General features: G+C 54.1%; 1 protein-coding gene across 3 annotated transcripts in view; it reads left to right on the top strand.

Moving 5' to 3' along the window:
- Positions 1 to 22,057, top strand: part of LOC116943285 (sodium/calcium exchanger 3-like) — a 74,728-nt gene that overhangs the window by 27,640 nt on the left and 25,031 nt on the right. Inside the window, exons 4-6 of one of the 3 annotated variants that reach the window (XM_032956006.2) lie at positions 15,631 to 15,737; positions 20,417 to 20,440; positions 21,589 to 21,701. In XM_032956006.2, coding sequence (XP_032811897.2) covers positions 15,631 to 15,737; positions 20,417 to 20,440; positions 21,589 to 21,701 — 244 coding nt within the window. Of the gene's footprint in view, positions 1 to 15,630; positions 15,738 to 20,416; positions 20,441 to 21,585; positions 21,702 to 22,057 lie in introns of all 3 variants that reach the window. The other 2 variants (XM_032956005.2, XM_076067659.1) reach the window with 2 other exon arrangements.

The raw sequence follows: 22,057 nt of genomic DNA, 5'->3' as shown, positions 1-22,057 counted from the left end.
ATATTGTTATTGTATTACAGCAAAGTGGCTATTCATTAACGGAGTGTCTTGTCCCCAAATTGAATTTATGAAGAGAAATTCCAAAAAAGATGCAATGAGCAGGGTTGTAGAAATTAGAAACCACCCACGGGCTCACGCAGAGACCCACGGGCTCACGCAGAGACCCACATGTTCACACGCAGACCCATAGTTTTACACACACACATCCACATGTTCACACTCAGACCCATAGTTTCACACACACAGACCTATAGTTTCACACACACAAAACCATAGTTTTACACACACACATATCCACATGTTCACACGCAGACCCATAGTTTTACACACAAAGATCCACATTTACACGCAGACCCACAGTTTCACACACACAGACACACAGACCCACAGGCTCACACTCAGACTCATAGTTTCACACACAGAAAACCATAGTTTTACCCACACACAGACCCACATGTTCACACTCAGACCCATAATTTCACACACAGAGACCCACATGCTCACACTTAGACCTACAGTTTCACACACACACAGACACACAGGCTCACACCGAGACCCATAGACTCACAAAGGAACCCACAGGCCCACATCAAGACAAATAGATTCAGAAATAGAGCCATAAACCCGCACGGAGATGAGATTCATAGATTAGGGGAGCTATGGAGATGCTACAACCGGCGCAGGGCAGCAGCAGGAGGGGAGTGCGAGTGGGAGGGTGCGATTGAGCGAGATATGAGTCCTGTACAGTGGATGTCACCAGAAAAGAGGCACGTATTCGGAGCTCCCTGTGCTGTGATTGGGCTTCTTGGAAGCAGCACGCAGAGAAATTCCAATTGGGCACAGTAATTGTGATGTTATTGTTGTACCGCTCTTCGTTAACGCACTCTCCTATCCCCTACTTGCATTCATATAGAAGTGCCGTGGCGTGGCATAGAGAACCCTCTAGGTGGTATTTGGTCTACTCTTCCATGCCGGTCAGACGTCCCGGAAGACGTGGAAGCACCCACACTTTCCCCCGCAACACGTGGTGGGGGTTGGGGAGGAAGCAGACCGAACCAACGACCTCTGGATTACCAAGTCGAGTGTGCTAACCATTACACCATAGCGGCATCGCGTGTGCGTATATATATTATATGTCACTGCATTATTACTGTTACGATATCACATAAATTCCCATTAGCCACCACAGCGCTGTGCAGCAACGCGAGCTGGCGATGCGAGGTCGAGCGCGGGGGGCTTTTTGTATCTTTCCCCGCAGCGTCACCCACGTGTCGTGCACCCCAGCGTGGGTTGTCGGGGGGCAAAGGTCACCCCTCGTGCCCCCCCCCCCCCCCCCGCCGTGTCGCCCCCGTCCCCCGGCCCAACCCCACCCGGGCATCTGTGTAAGATGAACGCTGTTCGTCTCACTCCGTCTGCTGCAGCCGTTTTCATTACAATACCCCGCGGGACCGGATCATCGTGTGCGCGACGTTTATGTAACACTGCGGCTGCGGGGTGAGAGGTGCAATTTGCTTAACCGTGCGGTGTGTGCGGACGAAGGCCCCCCCCCCACTCCCCCACACATCGTGATAGGACGGTCATGCGGGGGGGGGGGGGTCATAAGGGATGAGTGACCCATACTTGGCCACGTTGGGCAGTGCGCATCGGTGAAGGCAGAGACGCAGCACCGGGGCACAAATCACTCCTCACCGACGACGCTCGCCGGGTTCACGGTGCAGTCCGCGAACCGCCGTGGGGAGTGGGTGAGAGAGGCCGCGTCTTTACCGAAGCGATGCACAAAAGAGGCTTCGAGGCTACGAAATAATACGGGCGCACGTGCGGGAATTCTGGGCACGATGGGAAAAGCAACTTGGGAGTTGGGATGTTGTAGTGTGGCGGCAGGGCCGTCCACGGGGGGGGGGGGGGGGGGGTGGAGGGGCGCGGGGCCTGGGGCTAATCCCACTGTGGGCCCTCCCGACGCCTGCTAACTAAACCCGTGTTACATCTGACACTGCGACGTCGAAGCGCCCCCCCCCCAAAGCGCGGGGCCCCCGATTCGCCGTGCACCCTCGGGACGGCTCTCCTACAGGCATCCAGAGTCTGTTACCCTGGGGGAAAACTTAAAACCAAGTGGTGGTGAGGCTTTAACAGCGGCCGTTGAAGGATGTGTCAACTACGTAACAATGGGATGATGAGATCGTACGGCCAGAACAGCTTCAGGATCGAGCAAACGAGGGAGAGACTCGGGCGGTGGGCTGTGGTGGCACCCACATTCACCAGCATTGGCCGCGGTGACCTCCTGACCTTGGGAGCGAGCGACATCGCACTCGCTGTCTCGGTCACGATATTTACAATTATACCAGGTCGCGTAAGCTGCTCCGCGACCCGGCGGATCAGCCTCGCCGTGTGCGCCAGTCGCCTTGGGTCGATTGCAGCACCGTTTGCCCTTCACACTCCGTCAGCCCCCCGATCGCCTCTGCGCTCCTCGCGTCTTCTCCGCCTCACTCATAATTCTTAATATATGTGGTGGCGGGTTTAATGACACATTTATATTTACGCGATATAAGCAACAACAAAAAAAACCTCTTGTGGATGATATTGGTCACGAAAGCCTACTACTACGCGTCAAATTCACTCGTAATTGTTCGTTCGCGTCGCCGCCCCCCAACCACGGGGTGCACGCGCGGCCTCGTTAGCGGAACATCGTCACCGACTTTGCCGCCGCACACGCGGGCAGAGCCAAGGCCGCTCAGACTCGGGCCCGCCTCGCGTCGCCCGTGTCCTCTGTCCGGCGCGTCGTCGCTTTTGTGATCCAACCACAGCGGCGGTGCCACCAACCGCCACCAACCGCAGCGGCGGTGCCACCAACTGCCACGAACCGCAGCGGTGGTGCCACCAACCGCCACCAACCGCAGAGGTGGTGCCACCAACCGCAGCGGCGGTGCCACCAACCGCCACCAACCGCTGCGGTGGTGCCACCAACCGCCACCAACCGCTGCGGTGGTGCAACCGCGCTGAACTCCTCCTTCCAGTTGCTGTAGAAACGGGCAGCCCCCTCCCTCGCCATATCCGTTGGCGAGCCCTCGCTGCGCTGGCATTTGCAATCGACACAAAACCTGAATGCGGCTCAGCCGGTGTCGGCCGGGCGCACGCGCGGATGAGCGATGCCTTATCACGCCAAGCACACGTGCGCGTGTGTGTGTGCGCGCGCGTGTTTCTCGCGAACGGCACTTGCCCCAACAATCTGTCGAGGCTACATGGGAGCGGGGAGATCTTTGTCTTGTGTTGTGATGTTGGGGAGCGGTGGCGTAAGGGGCTGCTGCCGTGAGCTATGAGGCCCCGAGACCTCGGTAAGATTCCTGGCTACGACTATCATCAGTCATGAATGTCTCGGTTCCAGGCCTCCCACAGGTCAACTCAGCCTTAAATGAGTAGCATGCAATGCATTGTCTGAACATCAGCGCCGGGGAGAAAAGAGTGGTCGGATTTGATGCTGGTCTCACATCCACCCCCAGTGCAGCGATATATGGTCAAACAATCATCATGACAAATACGCTGTGGGGAAGCTTTCATTCACTAGCGGATGGACAGGGGCATTGTAAATCAATTGTACTTCTATGCAAATAGCAAGGGACAAACACCAACCAGACCCGTGATATTGACAAGTAGGTTTAAATAATGGACACATCACTGGGCGGAGCAGTGGCCGACGGACCAGACTGGTGATGGAATGGCAGCCGAAGAAGAGGGAGCGATATGATGTGATGCTTGCGCAGGCGTGAGATGGATGGCAGCGCCACTGAACCGTGAATGGCGACGGCGTCGGGAAGTCTTCATCCAGCGGTGGATAGGAAATGTCTGTTGACGACGACAACGATGCCTATGCTAATTCAGGACAGTGCGCACGTGGCGCACAAACCGGGCCCCGCCAGTACTGTGCCATGTTGGCTGCACCGCGCGGCCCCGCTAATGAATGGGAAGACTGAGTGATGATGATGATGGCTGCGTTTAGGGGCTGTCCCCGGAGGAGGAGGGAGGGCGGTGAGGGGGCTGGGTGGATCGGGGGGGGGGGGGGGGAGGTCGCTCGTGTTCGTGTCCCGAGTGTGGCCGCCACCGCTCGCTCCCAGCGTGGCGCGCTATCGATCGGAGGCTCTCAGCTGTAAGTACTTTTGTGTCCGAGGCCTCCATCGTGTTACCTGGCCAGGACGCCGCTCACCACAAAGAGCCGTTGGTAATTGATTAACCCATCAGCGCTCCCTGTCACCCCCCCCCCACCCCCATTCACTGTCAGCTCCCCTATTGGCCCCGAAGATATCTCCCTTAACTCGTCAGCTGTCTCGGTAACCCATCGGCTCACTTGCTATCTCATCAGATACCTCATTAACTCATGAGATAGATAGTTAACCTTCTCCGCTATCTCATCGACCCATCAGATATCTCATTAACGCATCAGATAGATCATTAACCTCAGCTATCTCAGTATATCCCATTACATATCTCGGTAACCCAATTTCCCCTGCGTTAAATCTCCATCTGAATAATCCAACCGATATCTCAGTCGCACCGTTTTACAGGCCATTACCCACAGCAACGATCCCCGTTCGTCCAATTTTGCTCGCCCCTCACATGTGCATTTAATCAAGAAGAATGGGCAACGCGTGACTGCTTGAGTCGACCAGGCTAAGATGATGACCAAGCTGAGGCTCGACTAAACGACTAAACTTCCACAGGCAATCACCAACTCCACACAGTCAAAGTAATTAGTGGCTTCCTGCTCAATGAGCATTGGGGCTGTTACTGCTCCCCCATTCCACGGCCCTGAGCCAGTGGTATATAAAAACAAATCCACATTCCTATGACGGGGGCAAGTCTGTGACAAGTGATAGCGTGGCCGGGCTGGGCCGGGGTGGGATCCGTGTGAGTCGGGCCCTGCGCGATCTGCCCGGAGCGGGTTGAGAGGCGCCGTGGAGGGGGTGCGGGGTGTGTGGGGATCTCACGAGGGGGGGGGGGGGGGGGTTGGTGTGGGGGGGTGCGGGGAAAGGGAAAGCGACTCGGCGCAGCTGCTGTTGTCGTCTCGCGAGATGAGGGGCGCGGCGGACAGGAAGGGGGCCGAATGTCACCGGCGCCGATCTCGCTTGAGCGGGAAGCGACTGCCCCCCGCGGAGACGCCGCGCGTACAGCGCGTGCCGCCGGGGTGCGAAACGATGCCGGGTGACAGCCTCGGAAGCCCGCTGGTTTGGCGATTGCGTCAGAAGTGCAACTTCTGGAGGGGGTAGGGGGGGGTTATATATTTTTTTAAATAACAAAAAAAAACAACGTAAAGAGGAGGAAGAAGCTGTCATTCCACCACTCGCTGTGCGGACAGTTCGCATTTTGATTACTCGGGGCGAAACCGTGCATCGGTTCGTGGGGGCAAGCGAACGTGGAGAGAGGGTGATGGGTGGAGTGGTGGCGCAGTGACTCGCACGCCACGCTCCGTCAGTGCCGAGTAATATCTGAACCCGTCGCTGACCGCGCGCGGTGAAAAGTGTGATCGTCAAGCAACCCTCTTAAGCCACACAGTGCGCCAATGCCATCATCCAGCAGTTCAATTGACAAAAGGGCTGAGAAATATCGAAATGGTGCACCGCCCCAGCGATTCGATATTTCGTCACGGTTTAGGGGGGTCACGATTTTGAGTCAATATTATACATTATTAAATCACACAATGCGTTACCGTATTGTTACGCAAACACTGTCAACGCATCGTTGCTGTTTCGTTCGTTTTTCCCCTCCCCCCCCGCACCTCCGATGCGCACGGTTGGCTACGTGCGGCGCGAAATAAGTTCGACGAACGCAGCGCCTCTGGTGGCCGCAGGACTCTCACGTGAACCCCGTTGCGCACGGCGGAGGCGAACGGAAGGAGCGCGCGCGGAGCGACTCCGCGCGCCCGAGAGGCGATGGCGGAGGAGCGATCGAAGCGCCGTGACCGGACGTCGCTCCTCGCGTCACGCGCGCCGTGACCGACGTCGCTCCTCGCTTCACGCGCGGCGCCGTGGATGTAGCGCAGGGGCCGGGGCACCAAACCTCACAGTGGCAAGCGGGGGAGGGGCTGCTGGGCGCAGCGGTGGGTGGGGGGGAGGGGGGCGCGCTCGCACTTAAAAACGAAAATAGAGTCCTAAATTAATAGTATTAAAATTAATCGCAGTATTTTTCTCTCGCCGGTAGATGTCAATACAATCGCAATTGTGGGGGGTCTCCAGGGGGTGTTGCGGGCGGTGGTTGAAGGGGGGGGGGGGTCGATTGCCCGATGCCCCCCCCCACGCCCCCTAGGCAGCGGCGCGCTCCGTCCCCATGTAAATGCAAATCGCGTGGAGTTCACGGAACGAACGTTCGTGGCACGTCGGCCCCCGCCACCACCACCACCACCACCCCATCCCCGCCAGGATTGTGTCGGCGTCAGGGCTCGCTACGGTCGGCTGCCCTCCGCCCGAGTCAACGTCTTGGTGCTCCAAAGGCGCGGTCGAGAAGCGTCGATTTGTTGGTTCTTTCGGTAAAGTCACCACGTTGAAGGGAAACAATAAAATAATAAAATATATATAAAACAATAAAATTCTCACGACGTTTCGACTGTAACACAGACAGTCATCATCAGGTGACATCAGGTGACTGATGATGACATCAGGTGACTGGTGATGACTGTTTGTGTAACAGTCGAAACATCGTGAGAATTTTATTGTTTTATATATATATTTCATTATTTTATTGTTTCCCTTCTACGTGGTGACTTTACCGAAAGAACCCAGAATATGAATCACTGCAGTCACGAAAGCTTTAAATCAAAATTTAAGCGTCGTTTTGTTTTTGCTGTTGTTTAACCTTCCAAAAATAAATGTTGCGCACAACTCTCACGAACATCATTCATACTTTTTGGTTCTTTCGGTAAAGTCACGTAGGTAGAAATGAAATAAAAATAAATCACGACGTTTCGATCGCAACACAAGCGACCCTCATCAATTGGAACACCTACACAGCAATGAGGATCGCTTGTGTTGCGATCGAAATGTCGTGATTTGTTCTATTTAATTTTATTGTTTCTACCTACTACGTGACTTTACCGAAAGAACCAAAGACTATGGATTTCTGCAGTCACGAAAGCTTCAAATCCAGATCGAACATTATTCACACGTTACGTTTGGTCTTTCTGATGGGAGAGATCGAGAGGAAGAGAGAAAACAGCCCGATGTTTATTTTACCTCTTCTCTGGCATTATTATTTCGCTTTTTATTTTCTCCTGCTGACGAGGGGGGCTGAGTGTGAGGTGGGGGAGGGGTGGGGGGGGGGGCATCGAATGAAGGTCCCCCCCCCCCGAGTCCGTGTAGCCCGGTGGCCTTCGATAATTTTCATAGGGGGGGAAGGGGGAGGTAGGGGAGGCCACTTTCACCGATACTACGACATCGTCAGTGTGAGTGTCGCCACGCCATTTGTGAAACCATTGTTTGTGTTTGACAGCAGCACGACGACTATGATGGGGGGGGGGGGGGTTTGGGGTCGTCAGCGGCCCGCGGGCCTTGCACTGACGTCACGGGCAGAGCGACTGCTCGAGTCGGGTCCACGTTCTTGAGTCGTGCGGTCCATAATGTAGCGCCATGGGGAGGTGCGCACGCGATGTTAATTGAGAGGACGCAACGTGGCTTGGGCTGGGCGCCACTTCTCAGAAAGTGTTGGGGGGGGAGGAGGCTTGAGTTACATCCAAGTCGCTATATCATCCCACGCCTGTCCTGGGTGCCGATTAGGGGTGTGAACCCCCAACACCCAATCACCCCAACACGACAGTTGCGATCTGATTCGTGTTTGGGAGTTTTTAAGAATAGCGGTAACAAAGGGACGCTCAGCTGAGAAACGGCGTCAATACTTCAGCGATTGTTTCCCACGCACAGTCCCGACGCTTCCCGCGAGCTCAATAATCAATGCCGCGAGCTCAATAATCAATCCCGCGAGCTCAATAATCAATCCCGCGAGCTCAATAATCAATCCCGTGAGCTCAATAATCAATCTCGTGAGCTCAATATTCAATCCCGTGAGCTCAATATTCAATCCCGTGAGCACAATAATCAATCCCGTGAGCTCAATAATCAATCCCGTGAGCTCAATGATCAATCCCGTGAGCTCAATAATCAATCCCGTGAGCTCAATAATCAATCCCGTGAGCACAATAATCAACCCCGTGAGCTCAATAATCAATCCTGTGAGCTCAATAATCAATCCCGTGAGCTCAATAATCAATCCCGTGAGCTCAATAATCAATCCCGTGAGCTCAATAATTAATCCCGCGAGCTCAGTAATCAATCCCGTGAGCACAATAATGAATCCCGTGAACTCAATAATCAATCCCGTGAGCACAATAATCAATCCCGTGAGCTCAATAATCAATCCCGCGAGCTCAATAATCAATCCCGTGAGCACAATAATCAATCCCGTGAGCTCAATAATCAATCCCGTGAGCACAATAATCAATCCCGTGAGCACAATAATCAATCCCGTGAGCACAATAATCAATCCCGTGAGCACAATATTTATCAATCTCGGTCGTCGAATTGAAGCGCCACAATCGGTGCCGCGCCACCCAAAATCACTCGTAACGGTCGAACTGCGCACCCCTCTGTTCTTGCTGCACTCCGGACAAAGTAGCGACATGAAAGGCCTCTGCAGCCCCACCGGGAGCTTTGAGGGTCGGGACGATGGGGGTGGGGGGGTGAGAGGGGTTTGTCGGGAGAGGCGCGGGATTCGGTGTGGCTGGGATAACCACCGCCATAAACGCGCCCCATTATTAATTCAGCAGCTCGCGGAGTCCGGGCTGCTGCTGCTGCCCTCCCCCTACCCCCCCCCCCCCCCCCCCGGTAAATGCTGTCCTCGGGCCGTCTTGCGTACGAGCTTTCTTTTCTCCAATCTATTTTGACCTTGACTTTATTACAGGTCGTCCCCCGTGTGAGTTTGTGAGAGAGAGAGAGAGGGAGATTAGACGTGTGTTCTAAACGAGCTCCCCCCCACCCCTACCTGAACAGATTAACGCCACGGAATGATTTGACTAATTTACCGCTGGTATCGCCCAGGGAAGTTATTTTCAAATGAGCGAAAACGTTGTCGGAAAATGTCAGCGAGGTGGCTGATGCTTGTTAGAGAATTATAGAAGTCTGTGACATTGGCTTGGGCTGGAGATTTCCCAAGGTGCGGCTGAGTTGAAGAGTATTATTTGTTTTGTCTCTGTCAAGGTTAATATGACAACCAAGTGCGTTCAACAAAAAGGTGTGGCCATCTTCGTCTTCTATCTCCGCTCTGAAGAAGGGCCATAACCCGAAACATCAGCCTGTTGTATCGTCTGTTTCGAGGCAGCGATAATAGACCTCGTGCAATATCTATTTACAGATTATGTACAATCACAGCTTGCACATTTATTTCGTAGAGAGAGGCAGTCAGAGGCAGAGGAGAAGGGGTGGGGGGTGATCTTGAGTCTGGATCTGCACAGGAGCAAGGAGTCGACAGCACGGACGACTGGGTGAAGGGATTCTATACGATGGGGGCAGCAGAGGATAATTTGCGACGTCCCACTGAGAGGTTAACCTCAAAAGAGGGCCTTGGTTCCTAGAGCAGAGAGTACGTTGGTGTAGAGATGAGAGAGAGGTAGGAGAGTGCTAAGAGGGGAGTCGAGTGAGATGGGAGGGGAGAGGTAGGAGAGTGTTAGGATCGGAGTAGAGTGAGATGAGAGGGGAGAGGTAGGAGAGTGTTAGGAGGGGAGTCGAGTGAGATGGGAGGGGAGAGGTAGGAGAGTGTTAGGAGGGGAGTCAAGTGAGATGGGAGGGGAGAGGTAGGAGAGTGTTAGGATCAGAGTAGAGTGAGATGGGAGGGGAGAGGTAGGAGAGTGTTAGGAGGGGAGTAGAGTGAGATGGGAGAGGAGAGGTAGGAGAGTGTTAGGAGGGGAGTAGAGTGAGATGAGAGAGGAGAGGTAGGAGAGTGTTACCAGGAAAAGCCCACGGTGGTATCACTTCGCTTTACAGTAGCAACATGGCCACAAATGATATCTCAGCAAAGTGACTTATCATTTTGATATTTATAGCCACAAAAATAATCTAAATAATCTCAATGCATGTTTCTAAATGTGGAGGGAAAAGCCGGATAAAAATCCACGCGACCACAGGGAGAATATGCAAACTCCAAATATACAGGTGTCATGGTCGGGATCGAACCTCCTGCATACCAGGCGAGCAAGGTAACATCTCCTAGCCACAGTGGCGCTCTCCTTGAATAAAGAAAGCATAAACGTTCTAATTGCATCATCAATTCCCAAGCTTTCGGAAAGGCAGTAAAACAACAGCAAAAACAGTCCCAGACCACACGAAGACAACACACAGTCCCGCAATAAAATTGTACATTTTAAAAATGGAACTTTGAGTCACGGATTCAGGATCCTCGTCCGTTTGCCTGCACTGCACTGGGCACGGCACATCCTCTATCAGGCGGTGAGACCAGGGAGGGCTTTAATGTCGCACTCAATATTGTCTAGGTTGTTGGTTGACTCGAGCAGGAGGCACCTGACGAGTAACCAGAGCCATAACGAGAGGGGTATACTGGACGCGGTGTGCCGGGCGTGGATTTATTTTTCGAGTCACTGACCCGGACAGACCCGGCTGAAATTAATTCCTGTTGCCGAACGCGTAAAGCACGCACGATATTTACCGCACGTGCTTGTGTCTCAATTGACTTCCTCCCTCTTGTAAATGTTTTCCATTGATTAATTGACTGAACGAATGATAGATGGGTTGGCTGACTGATGGACTGATTGGATAAAACAAACTGCAGCTCCCCCTGCCGTCAATAAAGTGGTCTGGAACCTGGGTGACCATTTTAATAAAATCGTACTCTTCGTTGTAAAAAATATATGACACCCATTTGTCTACCAGGGAGTCGATGGGTAAACAAACGGAGTGACTGAGTATACAGCCTCCTATTCAGGAGGGTCCTGCCACATTGGAATGTTGGACCAGTGATCGTATTGAACCAGTGTCAGTATTGTTGAACCAGTGCTTGTAGTGAGCGTTTGCCTTCACGTGGGCGGAAATCGGACACCCAGGAGAAACCCCAGCACGCCATCGTGCTGGGGTAAACATTCAACACTCAAACTCCCAAACTCAACCCACTTGCTGCACTGCCATCTCCCAGCCGCGGGCTTGTCATTCTCGACGTGATCCACCAACCCCTCGCCACCACAGCGCAAGGCGTGCGGCGCCCGGCTCGGCCAATCTGGTTAACGGCGTGCGGCGATCATCGCCCGGTGCCTGTGGGTAACGTGGGGTGGAGGGGTGGGGGGCATTGGGGGAAGGATTTGAGGATGCGGGCAGTGCAGGCGGGTGGTGAATTTTCCCCATTGATGTTGAAGGGGGGCGATGCGGGCGGGGGGGCTAGACAGAGGAGCGATAGTGGGGGAGAGAGCCGGGCGCGTTGCCAGCTTGGATCGCTGGTCGCCCCCCCCCCCCACCACCACCACCCTGCGCCCCCCCCCCCCCCCTGTCGCCTTACCCCCTAACGTCGCGTCCCTTAGGGCAGTGCGGTGCGACACGCTCCAATTACAGCAACAAATGAATTTGTAAAGATGCCCTGAAATGCACACGGCCGCGATCCCGGGAGCTGCTGAATGATTAGTGAAAGCTGTAATTAATATCGCCGGGCCTCATGCACAATTCACCAATCCCCGGCGTAGGCGGGGGAAGTGGGGGGGGGCACGGGGGAGGGGTCGGTGGCCCTTAGAGCGAAACGTCCACGGCGGCAGCGCGGGCGGTGAGCAGTGCAGTGTGAGCGGCCGCGGGCAAAACAAACAAACAGCCCCCAGGCTCACAGGGGCACCCGATCGTTCCGACGGGACGTTCAGCGGGCGCCGCAGTAACTCGAAATGTCCCCGCGATCTGTTTCGTGACCGTTAGGAAGAGGGGGGGGGTGGGGCTGGAGGTGATGATGATGATGGTGATGATGATGGTGGTCGTAGTCGAGACGGGAGTTGGCGTGGCGCCCAGGGGTCAGCCAAGGAGGAGAAGGACATCACGCCACGCGGCGGTGCTTGGTGAGACTCCAAGAGTGGTTCCTGGAGGAGGTGTGAAATATAAAACAATCACATTGATTCTGCTCCTTTATTGCAAGAACGACTGCACGGAGCCTCACAAATGTGTGACAGTGGAAAGACCTCACGCCAGGTTGTGCTGCTTTATGTAATTATATCTCGGAGTTTGGGGGGGGGGGGTCAACTTTGAAACGGCGAACAGATCTAACTAGAGGGAAGGAAGAAAGGATTAGTTGTAGTGACATCAACAGCATTGGCCGTGATGAGGTCTGGACCCACGTGAGCATCTCGCGCTTTTCTGATGCGCTTCTGCGGCCGTCTGGAACGCTCTTCCGATATTATGAAGCCACCTGTGCTTTGCACTTTTAAACCGTCTAGTTTGAAAACTAGTTTTTTTACTGCTTTTTGTGTTTCGTTTGTTGTCCTTCCCTCGCGCCTCCAATTAGCGTAGTTGGCTACGTACGGCGAGAAAGAAGTTCAACATTTACGTAGATACACACAAGGAGGAAGCAGTGGCTCAGTGAGACACGAACAGACACCACGACAACATCGCTGTGCTGCTGACCCCCACGTGGAGATGGAACCCACTGCTCCATCCCTCCCTCCTCCTCCTGCCCCCGTCACACAAATGGGGTCCACACCTTGGACACGGAGATCTTTGATTCCGTGCTTTTCTCCGTTAACGAGTGTGGCTTGCACCTCCGAGCAAAAGAAAAAAACGCCACCGCGGATGAATAAATGATGGCGCGGGTTTGTGTTGCCGGAAAGAGTCCGCTCCTAGACGCTGAGAGTAACCACACGTGGTGTCGCGAGCGCGTGGGGGCAGAGGGGACGTAGAGGGCATGGTGGGGGGCACAGAGCGGGGCACAGGGGCATGGCGGGGGGGGGGGGGTCACATCTGTGGCCAATTTAGTGAGTGGAGCACAGGGCAGGGTGACATCTCCCCTCCAGCTCCCATCTCTCCACTTGATCTCCATCTCCCATCCACCTCCACTCCATCTCCCATCCACCTCCGCTCCATCTCCCATCAACTTCCGCTCCATCTCCCGTCCACCTCCGCTCCATCTCCCATCCACCTCCGCTCCATCTCCCATCCACTTCCGCTCCATCTCCCGTCCACCTCTGCACCATTTTCCGTCCACCTCCGCTCCATCTCCTGTCCACCTCCGCTCCATCTCCTGTCCACCTCCGCTCCATCTCCCGTCCACCTCCGCTCCATCTCCCATCCACTTCCGCTCCATCTCCCATCCACTTCCGCTCCATCTCCCATCCACTTCCGCTCCATCTCCCATCCACTTCCGCTCAATCTCCCGTCCACCTCCGCTTCAGCCTGACAATAACAATCAAAGTAACCCTAAACTCATCTCTAAATGTTAACCCTGCAACTAACATTAACCCCAAACCCTTAAACTGATCCTATCTTAACCCTCGTCTGAGTGTAAACAAAAAAGTCCTGAATAAAAACGTCCACGCATATCTGTTTGTAAAGCCTTTGGTCAATCCACTGCTTGATGAACGCTTCTTGATGCCGTGTCGGTCGTGGGGGTTGCTTGACCACACTTCACCGCGCTGTCAGTGCGGGTTGATGAAGGCCGGGCACAGAGTTGTGAGAGCGATGGATCTCTCTGCACTGGGATCTGCATCCCACAAGGCAACCCCGGCGATCCGGTGACAACCAGCGGTGTCCCATACAAGCACCAACCATCCTCAACTGTGCTTAGCTTCTGAGATCGGGCAGATTGTGGTGCTTCGTTTGACGGGCGCGAGGAGGTCGGACCGCCCGTGACTCGCGGCCCGGGTGTGTGGCTACCAGATGAGAGCCGACCGGCTCCGTTCGGCGTTGCGTTTCAATTCGACCGCTCTCCCGTCAACGTGACACTAAAAACAATTCCCAGGCGGTTGAACCCCCATCCAAGTGCTAACCAGGCCCGAAAACTCCTGCTTAGCCTTGCCGAGATCTGCTATCGGGCACATTCATGGCGGCTCGGTCGTAGGGATCGGCTTCCTCGAGCACGCGACACAGACGGACAACCGGGAGAACAAGGAGTCCACGGCTGCGCGGGTCATCCCGCGCGCATCTCATTAAGGGGTCGGCGCTCGCGGTTGATGCAATTAACCCAATTGGAGCGGCGGCGTGGCGAGGGCAGGCGGCCGCTCCGCTGATTGAGTCCTCGCGGTCGTTAAAGGCGCTGACTGATTGGGGCTACAGATGCTGCATCTTACCCCGGGAATGCTCGTTAGGGAGAAGCACTTTGCACGATGAGCGATTAGCGCTTTGGGCACGGGGCGCGCACACGAGACGGGGGGGGGGGGGGGGTGGTGGAGGCGGTGGGTGTGGGGGGGCAGCCCTCCACACGTGCGGCTGTGGTGGGCACAGCAGAAAGCTCTCCCCCCCCCCCCCCAATTCTGCGAGCGAAAATGAACATTTGACAAACGGCTGAAAGCTGGCTTAGAAAACCGAGGATCTCAGTTTGTTCCAGCCCAGCACGCTGACCTCTGAGCAACCTTTTACCTCTGACCTTTGTGTGAAAATGAACGTTTGACGAACGTCCGATGTCATTTTTCAGCGCTCCGTCGATACCGGTCACATTTTGTCCGCGTTTAGCTACGGCAGGAAACCGGAGAATCCAGAGGAAACCCGTGCAGAACAGGGGGAGAGCGTACCAATGCCATATAGAATAGACACCTGAGTTGGGAATTGAACCCAGGTCTATTTCGCTGTGAGACACGAGTGTTGCGTTGCATCACGCTTAAACTAAACTATTTTTATTTTAACAGGTAAGGCCCACTGAGCTGTACAGTTCTTTTTGAGAAGCGACCTGGTTACAAATGATAGCTCAACGAAGTGGCTTATCGCGTGGAAATGTATAGCAGCAAAATACTCTAAACGCGTGACGTCGATTCTAAATGTGGAGGGAAAAACCGCAGGACCCGGAGAAAAATCCGCGCGACCACGGGGAGAGAGACACGCAAACTCCAAACATACAACAGGTATCAGAGTCGGGATCGAACCCACGACCTCCTGTATACCAGGCGAGGTAGTTAACATCTCGCTACCGTGGCGCCTGATAGCAGGGCGTGCGACTGCGTCTTGGTTTGCGTGCCGCTGCAGCATCACCAGCTGCTACTACTGCTGGTAATGCTGCTGCTGCTACTGCTGTTGCTACTGTTGCTGCTGCTACTACTGTTGCTGCTGCTACTACTGATGCTTGTGATACTGCTACTGTTGCTGCTGCTACTGCTGCTAGTGATGCTGCTGCTGGTCATGCTGCTGCTGTTGCTGCTGCTACTGCTGCTAGTGATGCTGCTACTGCTGCTGTTGGTGCTACTGCTGCTGGTGATGCTGTTGCTACTGCTACTGGTGATGATGCTGCTACTGCTGCTGCTACTCTTGCTACTGTTGCTGCTACTGCTGATAGTGATGCTGCTACTGCTGCTATTGCTGCTACTACTGCTGGTGATGCTGTTGCTGCTGTTGCTGCTGCTACTGTTGCTACTGTTGCTGCTGCGTGTGACTGCGGAGCCGCCCAACGAACGCAGCGCCCGTCTCCCCGTGCCGGCAGGAAGACGATCCAGATCAGGATTGTGGACGACGAGGAGTACGAGAAGAACAAGAGCTTCTTCCTCGAGCTGGGGGAGCCGCGCATGGGGGACGTGAGCGACAAGAAGGGTGAGCCATGGGCCCGTGACACGGGGCACACACACGCACGCGCCGGTACACGCACGCACTGATACCCTTTCTGGCAATAAAACAGGCCCCATATTGTAGCCGCTCAACCAGGGCTATAAATGCCCTCATAGTGGCATTGTCTTGGTACTGTGTGATGGTGGCATTGTCTTGGTACTGTGTGATGGTGGCATTGTCTTGGTACTGTGTGATAGTGGTACTGTGTGATGGTGGCATTGTCTTGGTACTGTGTGATAGCGGCATTGTCTTGGTGCTGTGTGATGGTGGCATTGTCTTGGTACTGTGTGATAGTGGCATTGTCTTGGTACAGTGTGATAGTGGCATTGTCTTGGTACTGTGTGATGGTGGCATTGTCTAGGTACTGTGTGATGGTGGCATTGTCTTGGTACTGTGTGATGGTGGCATTGTCTTGGTACTGTGTGATAGTGGCATTGTCTTGGTACTGTGTGATTCTTGGCATTGTCTTGGTACTGTATGATGGTGGCATTGTCTTGGTACTGTGTGATAGTGGCATTGTCTAGGTACTGTGTGATAGTGGCACTGTCTTGGTGCTGTGTGATAGTGGCATTGTCTAGGTACTGTGTGATAGTGGCATTGTCTTGGTACTGTGTGATAGTGGCATTGTCTTGGTACTGTGTGATAGTGGCATTGTGTTGGTACTGTGTGATAGTGGTACTGTGTGATGGTGGCATTGTCTTGGTGCTGTGTGATAGTGGTACTGTGTGATAGTGGCATTGTCTTGGTACTGTGTGATAGTGGCATTGTCTTGGTACTGTTTGATAGTGGTACTGTGTGATGGTGGCATTGTCCCTGTGCTGTGTGATAGTGGCATTGTCTTGGTACTGTGTGATAGTGGCATTGTCTTGGTACTGTGTGATAGTGGCATTGTCTTGGTGCTGTGTGATAGTGGTATTGTCTTGGTGCTGTGTGATAGTGGCATTGTCTTGGTGCTGTGTGATGGTGGCATTGTCTAGGTACTGTGTGATAGTGGCACTGTCTTGGTGCTGTGTGATAGTGGCATTGTCTAGGTACTGTGTGATAGTGGTACTGTGTGATGGTGACATTGTCTTGGTACTGTGTGATAGCGGCATTGTCTTGGTGCTGTGTGATAGTGGCATTGTCTTGGTACTGTGTGATAGTGGCATTGTCTTGGTACTGTGTGATAGTGGCATTGTCTAGGTACTGTGTGATAGTGGCATTGTCTAGGTACTGTGTGATAGTGGCACTGTCTTGGTGCTGTGTGATAGTGGCATTGTCTAGGTACTGTGTGATAGTGGCACTGTCTTGGTGCTGTGTGATAGTGGTACTGTGTGATGGTGTCATTGTCTTGGTGCTGTGTGATAGTGGTACTGTGTGATAGTGGCATTGTCTTGGTACTGTGTGACAGTGGCATTGTCTTGGTACTGTTTGATAGTGGTACTGTGTGATGGTGGCATTGTCCCTGTGCTGTGTGATAGTGGCATTGTCTTGATACTGTGTGATAGTGGCATTGTCTTGGTACTGTGTGATAGTGGCATTGTCTTGGTACTGTGTGATAGTGGCATTGTCTTGGTGCTGTGTGATAGTGGCATTGTCTTGGTGCTGTGTGATAGTGGCATTGTCTTGGTGCTGTGTGATGGTGGCATTGTCTTGGTGCTGTTCGCTTTTGGCGTCCTCTGGTCTAACACCGTTATGAGACGAGGCTCTTTAGAAAGCTGTCTCTGGCATGGACCAATCAGTCTTCAAAGACAATGCATATATTATCAGAGCATGTTTTTTTTCTTTGCATGTTCACCACAAGCACGTGTGGTTAATGCAAACGGTTTCTGTTCGGTGTTTTAACATCCTAACACCACCTGTTTTATTGCCAGACAGGATAAAACCTCTTCTTAAATGTTGATAAAGACAAAGACACACACACGCACACCACTACGCTATGCACCGGTACGCACTGGTACGCACACACCGATACGCACACGCACCGGGACACATATCGGTACACACACACCAGTACGTACGCACACCGGTACGCACATACCAATACACACACACCACTACACAAACACCACTACGCACGCACACCACTACGCACGCACACCACTACGCACGCACCGGTACGCACACACACCGGGACACACATACCGGGGCACGCACACTGCTACACACACACACCACTACGCACGCACCGGTACGCACACACACCAGTACGTACGCACCGGGACACACGCACTGGTACGCACACGCACTGGGACACACATACCGGGGCACGCACACTGGTACACACACACACCACTACGCATGCACACACCGTTACGCACACATACCGGTACACACACACACCAGTACGTACGCACACACCGGTATGCACACACCAATACGCACACAGCGATACGCACACACACCAGTACGTACGCACACACCGGTACGCACACACCAATACGCACACAGCGATACGCACACACACCAGTACGTACGCACACACCGGTACGCACACACCAATACGCACACAGCGATACACACACACACCAGTACGTACGCACCAGTACGTACGCACCGGGTCGCACGCACAATCCGCACGATCCGCGGTCACAAACCAACCGCTGGGCGGCCACCGCAGTCGTGGGGGGGGGGGGGGTGCCGGTGACGACGCGGTGGTGTCGCGACACCGCAAGGGCCCAGAGAGCGGTGATCGATGCATCGCGATGGACCGGCCGCACCGCCTCCAAAGAGAACCGATTTATCGTTCCCCATCTCCGGGCTTGTTTCTGGAAATAATAAACCAGCCGGGGCACAGAGCAAACAGATCAATGGACGCGAAGCCTCCGAGATGAATGGCGGACGCGCGGTCCGTCAGTCCGTCATTGAGATCGCTGCTCCCCGCGGAGAAACGCTTCAAATTAAGGTTTTGTTCAAAGTGCTTTCGGTAATTTATCTCTCTCCCACCTGGGGTCGCTTTCCTGTTTGTGCGTCTCATTCTCGAGCGCGTACGCGTACGTGATGGTGTGTGTGTGTGATGGTGTGTGAGTGTGTGTGTGATGGTGTGTGTGAGTGTGTGTGTGATGGTGTGTGTGTGTGTGATGGTGTGTGATGGTGTGTGAGTGTGTGTGATGGTGTGTGTGTGTGATGGTGTGTGTGTGATGGTGTGTGAGTGTGTGTGTGATGGTGTGTATGTGTGATGGTGTGTGTGTGTGTGATGGTGTGTGTGTGATGGTGTGTGTGTGATGGTGTGTGATGGTGAGTGATGGTGTGTGTGTGATGGTGTGTGAGTGTGTGTGAGTGTGTGATGGTGTGTGTGTGATGGTGTGTGTGTGTGATGGTGTGTGATGGTGTGTGATGGTGTGTGAGTGTGTGATGGTGTGTGAGTGATGGTGTGTGAGTGATGGTGTGTGAGTACGTGATGGTGTGTGAGTACGTGATGGTGTGTGAGTGTGTGTGATGGTGTGTGAGTGATGGTGTGTGAGTACATGATGGTGTGTGAGTGTGCGTGATGGTGTGTGAGTGTGCGTGATGGTGTGTGAGTACGTGATGGTGTGTGAGTACGTGATGGTGTGTGAGTACGTGATGGTGTGTGAGTGTGTGTGCGTGATGGTGTGTGATTACGTGATGGTGTGTGAGTACGTGATGGTGTGTGTGTGTGATGGTGTGTGAGTACGTGTGCGTGATGGTGTGTGAGTGCGTGATGGTGTGTGCGTACGCGTGCGTGATGGTGTGTGCGTACGTGTGCGTGTTGGTGTGTACGTGTGCGTGATGGTGTGTGAGTACGTGTGCGTGATGGTGTGTGAGTTCGTGTGCGTGATGGTGTGTGAGTACGTGTGCGTGATGGTGTGTACGCGTGCGTGATGGTGTGTGAGTACGCGTGCGTGATGGTGTGTGAGTGTGCGTGATGGTGTGTGATGGTGTGTGCGTACGCGTGCGTGATGGTGTGTATGTGTGCGTGATGGTGTGTGTGTGTGCGTGATGGTGTGTGTGTGTGATGGTATGTGCGTATGTGTGTGATGGTGTGTGTGTGTGATGGTGTGTGTGATGGTGTGTGTGTGATGGTGTGTATGTGTGCGTGATGGTGTGTGTGGGGAACCGTAGTGCGGTGGTTGGTGGTTACCGCGCTGCGCTACGAACCCGGCCACCCGAGTTCGATTCCTACTCACGGCCGACACCAGTGACGATTGTCTAACCTGGTCCTGTGCCTCCCCTAGGACGACTTAGCCTCAAATGAGTCCCTGGTGCGAGGCAAATATTGAGCCAAAGACGGCTGGGTGTGGAGTTGACCACACCATCCCATCGTGTGTCCTGGCAGCCTTCATAGGTGCTCCTCGCTAACAGCACTTGCGCCAATAGTTTAGTTTCTGATTCTTTCCCCGCACCTCCAATTAGCACGGTTGGTTAAATACGATACTAAGGAAGTTCAACATACATACAAGAGTCTGCTAAGGTTCTAGGGGGGGATATTTGTCTTGTGTGTATTGTTGACGTGAGTGTCCCCATTTGGGAGTGCGTGTCTGTGTGTCTGCGTGACTGCGTGTCTGTGTGACTGCGTGTCCGTATGATCAACTGCTGCTCTGACGTTCTCTCCCTTGTTTAATCGACGTCTGCTGATTTCCCATCGTTCTCTCTCTTTAACCTTGACTGACGCTCCTCACTCTCCCGTCTCCTCGCCCCTCCTCACTCCTCACTCCTCCCTGCAGCTGCTCTCCTGTGGTGTGAGCACGGTGAGTTCCTCGCGTCCTGTCCGCTTTCCTCCGCGTCGCGTTGCGCAGGTGTTTCCGTCAGGTCGCCGTGATCCCCGTGTGACGTTCTCGCGACTACGCCGCCACAGCCAATTCCCGTGATCGCATCGCCCCGGAACTCGCCGGAATGCTTGCGCCCGATCTCGTCAGATATCCGCGCAAGCTAAGCGGTGGTTTCAGCCTGGATAGCGCTTGCGTTGGGCTAGTCCCGTGCGTTACAGGTGTTGTAAGCTGCGGGGCGGTGCACGATGCTGCAAAATCAAATCTTGTACACTTACTGTGTTTATATCCTCTCGTGCTTGGGCTCACCGCCTTCGCTCGCCCGTACTCACCGGCGTGGTGAAGTATGGTCAAATAACCTTCCAAACCCGCACTGTGTGGGGATGCTCTCATCCAGCAGTGGAGTGACATAGGGCCCGATCCACGCACGCTTGTACCTGTACCATAATATTAACACTCATGGGAAATTCCACATTTGTAGACTGGGGGCCTTTCTCTCCGTAGAATGACCACTGTTGGCTACCCACAAAGTGGTATAAATTTGATCTACCATGGTAGAGATGATAGGCTGAGCTCTCAAACTATTTACATTTAGTGCTGGGATTTTATGGCCAAGTTTTGGGATCCGTTTGTCCATGCCAAATCCTTAACAGCAATCTGACTTGGACCAAAATTCATTCCAATTTGACCTTGGCAGAATGATCATGAACTCCCCAATTGCAGCCAGACAGGGCTACTGCATGGACACTTTCCACTTTAGTTGGACAGTGTAAAGAAAAAAATGACACCACCAACAGCACCAGACTTCCCACAAAGACAGCAAACCCGTTCACTTCATCCACAGTCCAAAGTACGTCTTCCTTGTGAGATGTAGACTTTGGGTAAACCTTAATGGTTTATAACAATAACTAGATTTTCAGCCCTTTGTCAATCCACTGCTGTTTGAAGGCCTCCGCACGCCGTGTTGGATGTTGGGATTACTTAAATATACTTCACCGGACTGGTCAGTGCGGGTTGGCTGCGAGCGTAACGGTAACCGCATGCCTCTATCGATCCCCCGTCCGTCGTCATCTTCGTCATCGTCGTCGCCCCTCGTTGTTTGACGAGCGCGTTGCCGTGCCCCGCAGCAGATGGCCTCTCGGCTGAGGAGTCGGAGGCCCGGAGAGTGGCGGCGCTCGGGAAGCCCGGCCTGGGAGAGCACCGCAGGCTGGAGATCATCATCGAGGAGTCGTACGAGTTCAAGGTGACGAGGCCGTCCCTGCAGACTCCTGCCCACCCGATCACTCGCTAGCCCGCCCACCCGCCCGCTCACTCGCCACTGCACCCAGTCACCCATCTGCCCGCTCACTTTTGCCCAGCCGGACACCTGCTCGCCCGTCCCGCCTGCCCACCTAGTCCCCCACCCGCCAAGTCACATGTCGGCCCACTCACTTGCCCGTGCGCCTGCTCACCCTCCCGACCGCTCACCCGCACGCTCACCCGCACGCACACCTGCCCGCTTGCCCGCTCATCAGTCAACCCGGTCACCCACCTGCCCACTCACCCATGCAACAGGCCACCCGCCTGCCCAGTCGCCCACCGACCCAATCGCCCAATCAC

The sequence above is a fragment of the Petromyzon marinus genome, chromosome 17 (genome assembly GCF_048934315.1).
Source record: "Petromyzon marinus isolate PM22_M1 ecotype Great Lakes invasive population chromosome 17, UKy_Petmar_22M1.pri1.0, whole genome shotgun sequence".
NCBI lineage: Eukaryota > Metazoa > Chordata > Hyperoartia > Petromyzontiformes > Petromyzontidae > Petromyzon > Petromyzon marinus.
This window is presented reverse-complemented; position numbering and strand designations above follow the sequence as displayed.